At 44.6% G+C, this 12,499-nt stretch overlaps 2 protein-coding genes across 2 annotated transcripts; both read right to left on the bottom strand.

Annotated features, from left to right (window-relative positions):
- Positions 1-205: 205 nt before the first annotated feature.
- Positions 206-3,405, bottom strand: lim2.5 (lens intrinsic membrane protein 2.5). Its single transcript, XM_076043190.1, has 5 exons — positions 3,268-3,405; positions 1,686-1,894; positions 988-1,137; positions 737-871; positions 206-432 (listed from the first exon to the last, which is right to left on the bottom strand). The coding sequence occupies exons 2-5, from the start codon at positions 1,861-1,863 to the stop codon at positions 371-373; spliced, it is 525 nt and encodes a 174-aa protein (XP_075899305.1). The 5' UTR covers positions 1,864-1,894; positions 3,268-3,405; the 3' UTR covers positions 206-370.
- A 1,636-nt stretch (positions 3,406-5,041) lies between these two features.
- vsig10l (V-set and immunoglobulin domain containing 10 like) lies at positions 5,042-11,970 on the bottom strand. Its single transcript, XM_076043302.1, has 12 exons — positions 11,734-11,970; positions 10,911-11,240; positions 10,232-10,504; positions 9,883-10,149; positions 9,118-9,366; positions 8,760-9,038; positions 7,573-7,665; positions 7,065-7,268; positions 6,623-6,739; positions 6,469-6,509; positions 5,994-6,077; positions 5,042-5,900 (listed from the first exon to the last, which is right to left on the bottom strand). The coding sequence occupies exons 1-12, from the start codon at positions 11,798-11,800 to the stop codon at positions 5,802-5,804; spliced, it is 2,103 nt and encodes a 700-aa protein (XP_075899417.1). The 5' UTR covers positions 11,801-11,970; the 3' UTR covers positions 5,042-5,801.
- Between the last annotated feature and the right edge of the window lie 529 nt (positions 11,971-12,499).

Genomic DNA, 12,499 nt, shown 5'->3' with positions numbered 1-12,499 from the left:
GTAAGTGGTTTATTACGTGTTCAAATCTTTTTCAACTTCAGTGTGTGTGTGTGTGTGTGTGTATGTGTGTGTGTGTGTGCAAAAGAGATTGGATAAATTGTATGTGTATGTGTGTGTGTGTGTGCGTGCAAAAGAGATTGGACAAATTGTAGAGGAAGCAAATCTGTCTAGTCCTTCAATTGGATAATTGGAAGCACACATAGTAATTTGGCCACATTGCACAGGACTAAAAGAAAAAGAAACATTGAGGGCACAGGCAAGGTTCCATTTTTTTTTATTGTTTCAACGTCAATGCTCCATTTGTGAATTGGATTTCCCTATTGGTTACGCCCATGCTACTTTTATTTTTGTCTTGCCGCTCGTTTTCTTTTTAACGTGGGCCAGCCACTCTCCTGCACTCGTGCATCCTGTAGGCACACATGTAGAATATTCCTGCAAAACAAAAACAGAGAAATTACCAAAGCCACTTGTAGAAAACAGATAAGAGAAGAAGGGGGAAGAAAAAAAGTTTACTTATTTTAAACAATTTGATTATAACGTTTTAAGACTCAAACAAAGGCTTTTTTTACTTGGATGAGCTGGGTTGCTGTTATGGACTTTTTATGAGCTCAGCAGTCATGGGGGACCCCAAGGGATGCAGTTATTAAATATGCTATGTATGAGAGAGCCCCCAAACCAATTTTGAACATAGGGGCCAAAATTGCAGAACTTAGTGCTTCTTTTCCCCTGCACAAACCTGCAAAGAAGGTCATGAGCAGAGCCACCCAGCCGAGTATGTAGGACCAGGAGAAGCGCCAGTCGCCGAAACGCTTGCCCAGGAAGTTGACGGTGACCCCAGTGTAGATGGCCATCGCGAGCAGAACGAAGAGCGCTGGTTGGTGGGGGGAGGAGGGAGGAGGAGAGGACACATCTTAGTTACCGAAGTTTCCCTGCAAGGCCCCCCAGAACATCCAACATCAAAACCACATTCTGATCACCAACACTCACTTGAAACAAAGAACATGATGCCAGCAGCGAAGGAGCGATTGAACCTCTCAAAGGCGGAAAAGTGGGCGAAGGAGAGGATTCCCGCAATGATGCCGGCGAAGCACGACATGGCCGAGAGGATCATGAAAGCGCGAGTGGCGTTCCAGTAGGCTGAGGGCACAAACAAAGAGTCAATGGAGACACAATGAGTGCAGCAACCAAAAATAGCTGCTCCATGACTCAACATGTAGGGAAATGGTTCTCGTGTATGCCTTTTTTTTTTAAGGTCATGATGCACCAGGAGGTCTTTTTGGATCTTTGAAGAAGTAAATCCTGGTTTGAGTTCCGTATTTCGTTAAATTATGTCAACAAATAATGTCATAATAGTGTTCCACAAACTACAAACTTTGAAACTTTTCATAGCGTCAAACCTTTGTACAATTTGGAAGTTCACTTGTAAAAGAAGCATAGGGATTGCAGATAACTAGGTAGATATATAGGTGTAGAATGATCTATACATAGACATAGAATTAGAGGGTGAGAAGAATACGTGAAAGCTTTATTTTGTGCAGTAATACATTCATAAAAGTATTGACTTGAGATTAGTTTGATTGCTGTTGATTGCTGTTCTTTTCACATCAGCAATTTCAAGACCTCCCACCCCCCACCCCACCCCACCCTTTCAAGCTGCTGTGCATGTAGAGACGCATTGCACCTACCGATGCTGTCGGTTTGCATGTAGCACTTGCCGGACATGCAGTACCTCCACAGTCCCTGGTGGGCGAAGCTGCCCGACAGACGGTACTGCATCCAGTAGTCAGTGGCCGTGGAGACCACCAGCAGGATGTTTCCCACGATGGCGCAAAACAAGCCCCCTCCCATGAAGCTGTACATCATGAGTGACACTGTAGCAGCGGGTCAAGATGCGCTGTGCACGGACAGGAGGACAGAGACAAGAATCAAAGACAATCTGTGGCGCTCAAAGTTAGAGTGTGAAAAGACATTCACGACTTTTAAAGTTGATTAAAAATAAATAAATAAATAAATAAATAAATAAATAAATAATCTGTCTTTGATGTGTTTGGGAGGAACGAATAGCCTGAAGGTGTGAATGCCCCACTGAGTAGCCTTGTCTTAACAACACAGCCCTTTGTTAGCTCGGCAGGGACTGAGCAGACAGGACAGCGTCCACCTGGCGTGTTCTAAAAACAGCACCTCGACCCTGAAGATAGCGGCTCGTCGTTGGGGTGGTGAGAAGGCAGAGAGACTCAGACGTGTTCAAAGACACTCATAAAGCTGGAAGCTTTGGAATTCAACCAGAATTTGACTATAAAAAAAATGCAGCAGGAGCTAAACGGCTGGAATTCATTTGGTTCAGAGAGACATTCGCTTTGTCTTTCCACATAGCAAGACGAAAGAAAAATCTCTGCACTCAAACCAAAATATCTTTGGACCTTCTGCTTCCACATGCACACATCTCACAGGTTCATCTCGCTGGTTGTTGAGTGAAAACATGGCACCAAAATCAAATGTTGTGGACGGTTTTAAAATGAATATGAACAGCCAGAGACAACCACTGGACTGGAATAGCAGCTACAAACTGGAAAGTCACACAAGTTCACCAGCAGCCCTGGACTCTGCTCCACCTTGTCGCTGCATCAGACATCAACACAATTGCTGCTCACTGGATCTTTATCCCCTATTGGATCGTCCTCTCTCACAACCTAGAGATGCTTGTGATGTGCAGGTGAAATCCCAGAAAGATTAAGCAGACCTGCAGCCCGTCTGGCACCATCAACCACCATCACCATGTTCAACGTCACTTCAATCCTCTTCCTTCCTCATTCTGATGCTAGCCATGAACTTCAGCAAGTCGTCTTCACCACATCTACACGCGTGCATGCGCTGACTTCCTGCCATGCGATTGGCCGGTTAGCTAGTTGTGTTAACAAGCATTTGAGCAAGTCGACCTAATAAAGTGGCAGCGCGTTTGGCCACCCAAAACCAAACCAGACATGCATCGAGCTCTGACTAACTCTAACCAAGCATAGGATTTTAAAAAAACAAATTAAATAAAAACAATAAAGAAATTAATTAAAGCAAATCACACAACGTGCATATGAGGGATGGCAGCTAGAATGACTCTAAAGGTTCCTTGGTTCCTCTGCTTGACATACATCCATTGGCTAGACACTCCACTCTGTCATTTATTCATCAACTTTTTTTCTTTTCTTTTTTACACCTGTTTCCTCCCATCTAAACAGTCTCCTTTAGCTGAGACCTGATCCCGCAGCATCTTACCTGAATTCCTCAGGTCAAGTCAACCCTCTTAAGTATCGGCCTTTCCTCAGGGAAAGAGCGAGAGCGAGTGCGAGCCAGGAGCGTGCGGAACGTGAAAGAGGGAGCCCTGGGCCGAATTCCAAAAAGTTATCCCCTCTGCTTTTCTGTTGATGGAGGCAAAAAATCCCGCACAACAATCGGCGCAGAACAAACGCAACGCAGCCGGTGGGCCCAGGGGCCACGTGACGGACGACAGGGGAGCATAGCTAGAGGTCAGGGGTGGCGGGCGCTGGGCGGGGAGGGAGGGGGGGTGGTCGCAGGACATGAGTCCACTGCAGCTCCGTCCATGTCTGTTGTTCTGGCTGCTATTCTGGAACTGTGGATGTGCAGAGGCTTGCAGTACTGCTACGGTCAATGGAACATGCTGAAGTGCACTTTCTTTCACCGTTGCCCGGCGTGCATCGTGCACGCACGCACGCACTCACGCGCACGCACACACACAGAGCAGGGGGACGCATGACCACATGTTCATCCCCAACTGTGTGATGATGCTGTGGAAACAGCCCGAGCTGGATAACCACACCGCTCACATGTATTTGGACGCTCCTCTTTATATTTACAAATAGGAGGCGGTGTCGGTGTTGCGACAGCGCCTGATCAACACACCTTAATGTCTGAAGGACAAGGCGGCTGCAATAGATGCACATCTGGGATGATGAGATACAAAGATCTGACGCACAACACAGCAGGCGTGTGTGACGTACATCAAGACTTTAAAAAAAAATCATAAAAAGTTAGTTTTTTACTTGTCACACAACACGTTTGGGGAAACTGTCAGTCGTGACAGAACAAGAGGAGAACAGAGAAAGGAGAAGTGAGCATGAATCCTCAATTCTGAAGGACTGAATTCTGGATCCTGACAGCTAAAGAAGTAACAGTGGAAAGAGGAGCCATTAAAAACAGTCTGTCCTATGTTCATCTCTGAAATAGCTGCATTTGGTGATGGGTCCTTGAAAGGATGTTTTTGGAGGATAAAAGGAGGCTGATGGTGCTTTGGCAGGTCACTCTGAGGCACCAACATGAATTTGGACATGCTTTTTTATTTTTTAATTTTTTTGGATGTTCTTAATAAAACATAGACTGATGTTTCTCAAACCCACACACCATTTAGTGCAGCCAAAAACAACAACAGCAAGAACTTAAAAACACAGCACCTTCGTCATTTTATATGTATTTTACAACTTTCTGGTATTTCTCAAAGGTTAAAAAAAAAAAAAAAAAAAGGGCACATGCAAAAGTTTAATAAATGTAACTACAGAGCACTAAAAGTCTGTTTACAGGCGAGTGTTTTTTTTTTTAACTCTGATTAGGGGCGACAAGTCTGCCGTGTCCAGGGCACAGCTGCATTAATATGAATCTGCCATTAGCACCTAAGTGCAGCGATGGACTGAGTTTCAAATAGAAAAGTTGTTGTTTCCCTGTTTGCAAAACAGAAGCCGTTGACTGAAGTTCTGCTTCGTCGAAAAACTCGCATAGAAGGAACACTTTTTCACTGTATCTCTTGCTTGGTTTAGTTAACGTCTACGCCAACGGACAAGTAACATTTTGAAGGAGCACAGTGAACAATAAACGGAGACGGTACGTTTTAAAATCAAAACTCGATGCACTGAACAACAGCACCCTCTGCTGCTGAAGTACAGGATTACACGATCATCTGAACAAGGACACACAATTTCTTCGTTTTAACCATTAAAAACAAAACAAACAAACAAAAAATAAAAACAAATGAATGAAATGTTTTATATATTTCTTATTTATTCACATTCGATACAGTATAAAAAAGTTTATTCCATCACCCAAATACTGTAAACGGTCTAAAAGGCCATAATGTATGTTCATTGGGAAAATTAAGTGTAAGTTAATTCATTCTTCAGAACAGAAAAAAATGTTTATGTTTGTGATATATATGTATATACATGTACATATATATGTGCACACAAACACACACATATAAAGTATGTACACGCACGTGCACACCAAGGCTGTATAGTGCGGCAGTTTTCGTCGCATTTGCGAATGAAACTCATCCTGTGCGAAGAGAAATATGCATCCCCTCGCACATGCGCGATTGCGCAGGCAGGGATCATGAACATGATCATGAAGTGGGAAAACTAGTATTACTTTTGACCTATACAAGTAACTGTCCGTTGTTGGTAAAACTGCTCCATGGGAGTTGTAGTTCTATGTGTATACTATTCATCTCAATTCAACTATTTAAGAACTACATTTCCTGGTTCAAATTAATTTCACAATAAGCTTGTTAACTAATTGTCCACCCGGGTGTGCTGCTAAATTTTTCTTTGTGCTGCTAAATTTTTTTTAACGTGCTAGCACTAGTGCTAGCACTTAAAAAAGTAAGCCTACAGCCCTGCACACATATATGGTTTGAAAAGCAGGCCGCAAAATTACAATTCATATGATAATGAGATAAAAAACTGCACAAAATAATGAATCAAAGGTACTTAAAATAAACACGTTAGAGGCAAATCTGGCTTTCAGACTCTGGTGGCCGTTCTGACATGTGGCTGCGGTGGTCGTGGCCGTGGCGGCGGTGGCACAAATTCGGGGAGAGCCAGTGATTTCTCAGATGGTGCCTGGAAGAGGAAACCAAACAAAAAAAAAGTTTATTTACCATGAAAAAAGGGGCTTCTTGCAGATAGATTGGTCGTTTATCCACTGAGGCCAACCTGCAGGAATCTGTTGTAAGCCGGGAGAGGCTTGATTTCTCCATCGGGCAGGTGATGAGGATGATCGATGTGTGTGACAATCACCTGTGAGAATGAAAAAGAAAACCTAAAAAAAGGGCAATGCACGACACAGGAAACTGAGTGCATGCAGGCACACTAAGCAAATTTATCACTGGTGTTGTGTGGCAACCTTTTGCTGCATGACACTGATGTGGTTAACCATGATTGTGTGGTTCTTCCAAGCTTCTAATGTGAAATTACCATCCAGTTGTGTTTGGACTGTTGTGTCACAAGCCTTGAAAGAAAATTTCTAAAACCAGCAGCAGCAGCAGCAGCAGCAGCAGCAGCAGCAGCAACAGCAGCTTAACGTGCAACGCTAACTTGGTGTTGTACCATGTGCTTATTCTCTTCTGCTAGCACTAAACAGTTAAATTCATTAAAAAAAAAAAAAAAGTCAATGTGCTGCTGGTCAAACCTTCTCAACTGCTCTCTGCACTGGATATCTGGCTTGCTGTCCTGAAACACACACACGCACAGAAACGCAGAACATTAGAAGGTCATTCGTGGCAGCATTTGGACGATTCTGTTCTCACAAAACACAAGAAAAAACAACAACACAAAACAGAGACCTTTCTTGCGGTAATAGATGGCGAAGTAGATGAGGAGGCCCAGCAGGAGCAGGAAGAGGAGGCTGCAGGGGATTCCAGCCGCGATGCCGGCGATGGCGGGGCCACTCAGCCCGTTACCTGCAGCAGCGTCCGCCAAGAGGGTCGTCAGTGATTGAAGAGCACATACAATGAATCACAATCATTATACCAAACAGCAAATCCCACACTGTCACTAGAAATCTGTCAGAACTTCATCCTTTACATGAGGATTAAAGTTACTGTGCTTGTATAATTTTATAATAATAATATGTAATATATAATAAAATGTAACTTAAATGCATTCATTTGCTGGTATCTGATTACATTTTGCATTCAATTATCAAATAATTTTTTTCATTCTTTAAAATCCGCCCCCCATATGTCTCTTCATGTAACTTCCAGCCATCCCAACCCTGAAACCCACCCGGTCCGATCCGGTGGACCTCCGTCGGCTCTCCTGCGGTGGTGCGAGCTGTGGGGATCACGCGGAACTTGTAGGTGGATTTGGGCTCCAGGGGTAAAATGTCAGCGCTGCGTGCAGAGCCGGGCTTCTGCAGGATGGTGCGGTACTCGTCGGAGTTGCGCTTCCCGTCCTCGAGTTCCGGTCCTTTCATTTGGACGTCGAAGCCTTCGACCCAGAAGAAACACGTGACATGTTTTTGTTTGGTCAGACGTGGAGACTTCAACATTTTCCTTCTCGTCTCTTAAAGACTTAACTCCAAGTTCCTTCTGTGTTTTTTCTCACAACACAGCCGAATGGTTCACACGTTACACAATATTTACACCCCTATCTCTTTGTTTATCACTGGTGAGGTCTTTCTTCCCGTCTTCTGCTGAGCCGTGCAAATTCAAAACAAGAAATCCGGGTTCACGTGTGACAAAAGACATTCTGGCGCTGCCTCTGCACTGGCCAGTGTGTCTCTCTGCAGTACCTGTAACAACAGACATGGGTGGGACCTCCCACGTCAATGTGATGATGGTTCCATCGGAGTTAGGAAAGAGACTGGAAGCTGAGATCTCCGGCCCTAAATAAAAAAGGGGGAGGGGAAGGAAAGGGTTTTAACCGAGATTGCGAAGAGAAAGATTTGGCCTTTGTTCCCTTTTGCTCTGCTAAGACAAGTTAAACTCACAACTATTAGCCCGCAGAGAACATTATTAAAGTTACAGGATCGTAGACAAAAAAGGAAGAAAAAAAACATGTGTTGGGAGATAAGGGAAGTTTAAACCTAACAAACATCTCTTAAAATAAAACGAGGAATATAAAATTTGATGATGGATTTTCTATGAAGGTAAACAGAGTAAATTCCCAGTTTGCCTGTATTTGACATTAACTTTTTCATATTATGCTCATTAATGATGAAACCAACGTTTACCCTATATAACACTTGCCCCCAAGATGAGAAAATGGACACTTTGTCTTAGAGTGTGATCAAATGGATGAAAAAAAAAATCTTCTTGTTTACGTAAACATTCTGAATCTTCCTCTGACTAATGAGACCTTCAAAGAGTCACATCACTCATTCATTTGTTTATGCATGCAACAGTTTTGTGCCGGCTGAATTATTTTGGGCTGCATGCCATTAAACATGAATTTGCTTTTTTTAAATGATGATCTGACTGAAGCTGTTGTTTATTATTTGAATTCGAGTGGTACAAGTTCTCTGGAAGTCTGACAGCAGGACTGAGAATCAACCTGCTCTGCACTCGGCCTCACAGGAAGTGCATTTTAAAACCTTTATTTTTCAATTTAGACTCAAGTGGAGCTGCCTCACACAATCACAAGCTAACAAACCCTCTAGATCTCACTGAGCATATTTAGCTCTCTGTTTACAGCCTCAAGTGAGAAAACCGGGTTTCACCTTCCTTCTGTTGGACCTACCACGTTTTTGGAAGGAAAAAAAGACAAGGCAGCCTCAGAGAGCAGGGTGCGTCCTCACACAGCCAAGAGTTGGTATCAGTGCCCTTTGTGACTTCACAAAGTGCTGATTTCCTAAGTGGTGCGTTTCAGCGTCTCTTCCTGAAAAGGCCTAACAAGTAAAGAATGGATTTTTCTGACAGTGTGAAGACACAAATCAGTGTTTTAAGAAAATGTTGCATTAAACAAAACCTATAAATTTACCTCTTAACTGGATCTCTTGTCTTGTGCTGCCCAGGGGGTTGCGAGCGACGCAGGTGTAGCTGTGCAGCAGGAAGTTGCTGACGTTGTAGTCCCTCAGCAGGAGCTGCGTGGTGTCAGCGCTGACGGCGTGTTCGACCCCACCGGCGAGCGCCCCATCGCCTCTGGACCACGACACCACAGCCGGAGGCGAGGCCTCGCTGACGCAGTAGATGGCCACCACTATTTTCCCGTCGTCGTCCACTGTGGTTGTCATAGCTGGGACAAACTCATCCGGACTTCCTGCAGGAAGAATCTAATTTGGTTAAAAATCCTGCAGAGTCAGTTCAGCTGAAACTCGTGAGCATCTTCAGAAGCTGACTTGCGGTGATGTTGCATCCGTCCTGCCGGATCGGGTGCTCTGCCGTGCACGTGACGGTTTTCCAATCCAGGTCGCTGCCTGCGGCGGCAGCGACGGTCACACTGAGGTTGCCTGCTGCGCTGCTGCTGTTGCTGAGTGCCGGGAATGAGAGCTGGGCCGGTGGGGTTCCCCCGAACCACTCACAGAGGTACTGCAGGTCCACGCTGTTGACAGCATGCACGGAGCACGCCGGGCTGCCTGAAGGGATCTCTGCTCACAAACAGAATGCATCTATTATTACAAAAGTCTGCAAAGAATCATCAACATCGATATCATCATAAGCTCCAAAATCTTGCACAGCCAATTTTGCCAAGCTCCAATCTAATAAGCAGTTTTCAGTCTTCAGATTTAATATTATAGCCAGTTATCTTCCAGTGTGCTGAAAGCCAGAAGCGGTGCCAGTGGGCAAAGACATGATGAATGTTACACAAATTGTAGGCATCCATGTTGGTGCTTCACTTAACTGGAGTGAAAACAGCAAAAACCAATCAAATGAGTGAAAGAGGACTTATTTGATTGTGAAAGACAGCAGATGTGTCTCTTTTACAAATACTCTCTCTAGGATGTTTATACTATCATGCAAATAAATACAACAGACACAGGCAACATTCTATTTGGTGAGCATGCTCAATGTGAAGCATCTTGTTCAAAGCAAGACAGCTTCAAAACGAATAACAGTGACATTTTTACATTGTGACTCATCAATTCTGGCCACAAAATACGCACCGTAGATATTTACATCGATGCTCTCTTGGCGCTCCTTCTTGGTCTCTGGGTTGATCACGTTGCAAGTATACGTGCCTCCTTGGCTGGTCTGCACATCTGTTAAGTTTAGAACTCCGCCAGAGGATCCAGGGAGCTCCTCGCCGCTGAAACTCCACTTTGCAGTCGGCTTGGGGAGACCCTCGGCCTGGCAGGAGAGACTCAGGGAGCCTCCTGCTACGTAGAAAGGCCGAGCTGGACGTGCTTCCAGCCGGGGCTCGTCTGGTCCGTCTGCAGAGGGGAGAAGAGGAGGAGGGCTTGGAGGCAAAGAAGTGGACGTGCGGTTTTTGGAATCGCCGTTAGTAATTCTTACACCGCACGATGACGGTCATGTTGGCGGTGGCCTCGCTGAAGGGGTTGGACAGGACGAGGGCGTACGGCCCCGTGTCGTTTCGGTGCGGTTTGAGGATCACCAGGCTCCGTTGCCGCACCAGGTAGTGCGAGTCGGTGTTTATGGCTTTGCCGTTGAAGAACCACGCCTGCTGCATCACCACTCCCTCCCGCATGCTGTAGAGCAGAGTGAAGTTTTCGGCGCCCTCCACAGTCGTATCTGGCTGAGGCCTCACGACCACATCCTGGAATCTTTCTGCAGGGGAGAAGGCGACAGGATGGAGGAACAGCAGGAGCGGAAGACAGCACAGCCAGCGTGAAAAACACTGTATTTCCTCACACACAGCATGTACAACTGTACATACTGAATACATAATATCAAACATAGCTATATCAGTAGGCAATATCAAATTTACTTCTGGCTTTGGGTTTAGGGGCACCAATCCAATAAAAGTTTTTTGGAAGCATCACAGGTGATAAAAGACGAATATACTGGCTTTTCTTTTGCACCATAATGCCATGTTACAGCTTCCTTAAGATAGCAAATTTGGCAAAACAACATTTGCAGGGCATAAACACATTTATTGAATGCCATGAAATCATCTTTGTTGCAATGAAGTTGATTTCAGTGCATTTAAAGTCTAAAATCACCTGGTACGCACCAAACACGTTAAGAGTGAAAGTAACCGAGGCCTCCCCAAATCCGGACTTGGTCACTTCCAGAGTGTAGGTGCTGGTGTAGAGGAGGGAAACCCTGTGGAAGGTGAGGTATCCACGAGGATCCACCTTCACCACCGCGCTGGCATTTTCTGCAACGTCCGGCTGTGTTGTTGAGTTAATAATATAGGTGGCGACAGGGAATGCTCCCATGAACCAGGTAATGGCCGGCTGAGTCACATCACTGAAGGTCACAGCCAGAGTCACGTTACTGCCAGCCAGAGCGTCCACTTTGGTGGGACCAACAGGTTCAACCCACAGCTGGCTGTCAGCGCCTGCCAGGGTCACAGACAAGACCTTAGTTTAGTTGTGAAATCATCAGTTTTTAAATGTTATCTTCAATGCAAACAGCTAGGCACCAAAATTAAAAAAAAAGTTACTTTGTGTGTATAAAATAGGCATAACCATACAACTCTTATCTAAAACAGCTATATTTCAATAAAATAAAGATAAATAGATGAATATATTAAAATAATAGATAATGATCAGTGATACGTCGGCATTTACTATTCGCCCACCACGCAAGAAAGACACAAATTCTAAAAGTAGCTAAAATCACAAGGTCTACATTTTCATAGTAAATGTGTACTGAGAAAAATTGTATGAAATTAAAAAGAAAAGGTAATTTTTATTTATTTATTTATTTATTTTTTTGCCATAAATACCCCCCGCCGACCCAACACACACATTAATATCTGAAATAAAAAATCTGGCCAGGAATCGTCAGGTTGAAAACATAAAAAAGGGTGAATTCAATTTGAAACTCACCTTGAGAACACCAAAAAACGAGAAGTAAAATCGCTTTTAGCCTGACGTTTTCCGCCGGACGCGTCATTTCTCTGTGGCAGAGCTCGCGCTGTTTATCGGCTGTTTCAAAGAAAAAATGTTAATCCTGCTACTTTTGAAACCGAGGAAGGCTCGTCTCTGCCGGCGGCGACAGAATCACCTGCGCAACTCCCGCTGCCTCGCCTCACCAGGCTCGTGCAGTCACTCGGCGGGGCGCGTGCACGAGGCTCACCTGTGCTGACCCCCACGTCCGGTGTCGTGCCAAGACCCGCATGTGGGGCACCTCGCGGAAGCGCGCGAGCCGCTGTCGTTTCGAGCCAGAGACGTCGTTGAACAACGTATCCGTTTATGTCTTTGAGCAAGCGCTTCATATTTAACACACTGTCACAATAATCAGTCATCGGTGTGTCATTAAACTCAGCAACATTTGGATGATCGCAAAAATCTGAAGAAAGAAACAAAAAAGAAAAGAAAAGAAACATGTCTGAGGGCGGCTTGCGTTATCAATTGAGCAAAGATTTGTGATATAATATGAAGTATATTCTAAGATGTCGCTGTACGTTAATCTGATTTCCAACTCTTTACCGTGTGTGTAGAACTTAGAATGAGAATTGCAGTATTACAGTATAAATTGACTACTTCCATCTCTCGGTCACTTATGCACCGTTAAAATTGTGTTAGGCTTTACTTTAAAGCACAGGACATGCAACTACTGAGGCACATTTGCACAACAAAGAGGGACGTGAAC

This window comes from Nelusetta ayraudi, unplaced genomic scaffold, assembly GCF_046127955.1.
Source record: "Nelusetta ayraudi isolate G7.1 ecotype Tasmania unplaced genomic scaffold, CSIRO-AGI_Nayr_v1 ptg000074l, whole genome shotgun sequence".
Lineage (NCBI taxonomy): Eukaryota > Metazoa > Chordata > Actinopteri > Tetraodontiformes > Monacanthidae > Nelusetta > Nelusetta ayraudi.
Note: the sequence above shows the minus strand (reverse complement) of the source record. Positions and strands in the feature narration are given on the sequence as shown.

Coding starts and splice junctions, on each gene's coding strand:
- vsig10l (XM_076043302.1), bottom strand. CDS start 11,800: ATGACGCGTCCGGCGGAAAACGTCAGGCTAAAAGCGATTTTACTTCTC. Junction 11,241..11,733: donor CGTTTTTTGGTGTTCTCAAG/GTGAGTTTCAAA, acceptor TGACCCTGGCAG/GCGCTGACAGCCAGCTGTGG. Junction 6,740..7,064: donor GGTCCACCGGATCGGACCGG/GTGGGTTTCAGG, acceptor ACGCTGCTGCAG/GTAACGGGCTGAGTGGCCCC.
- lim2.5 (XM_076043190.1), bottom strand. CDS start 1,863: ATGATGTACAGCTTCATGGGAGGGGGCTTGTTTTGCGCCATCGTGGGA. Junction 1,138..1,685: donor CATGCAAACCGACAGCATCG/GTAGGTGCAATG, acceptor TTGTGCCCTCAG/CCTACTGGAACGCCACTCGC. Junction 872..987: donor CATCATGTTCTTTGTTTCAA/GTGAGTGTTGGT, acceptor CCCACCAACCAG/CGCTCTTCGTTCTGCTCGCG.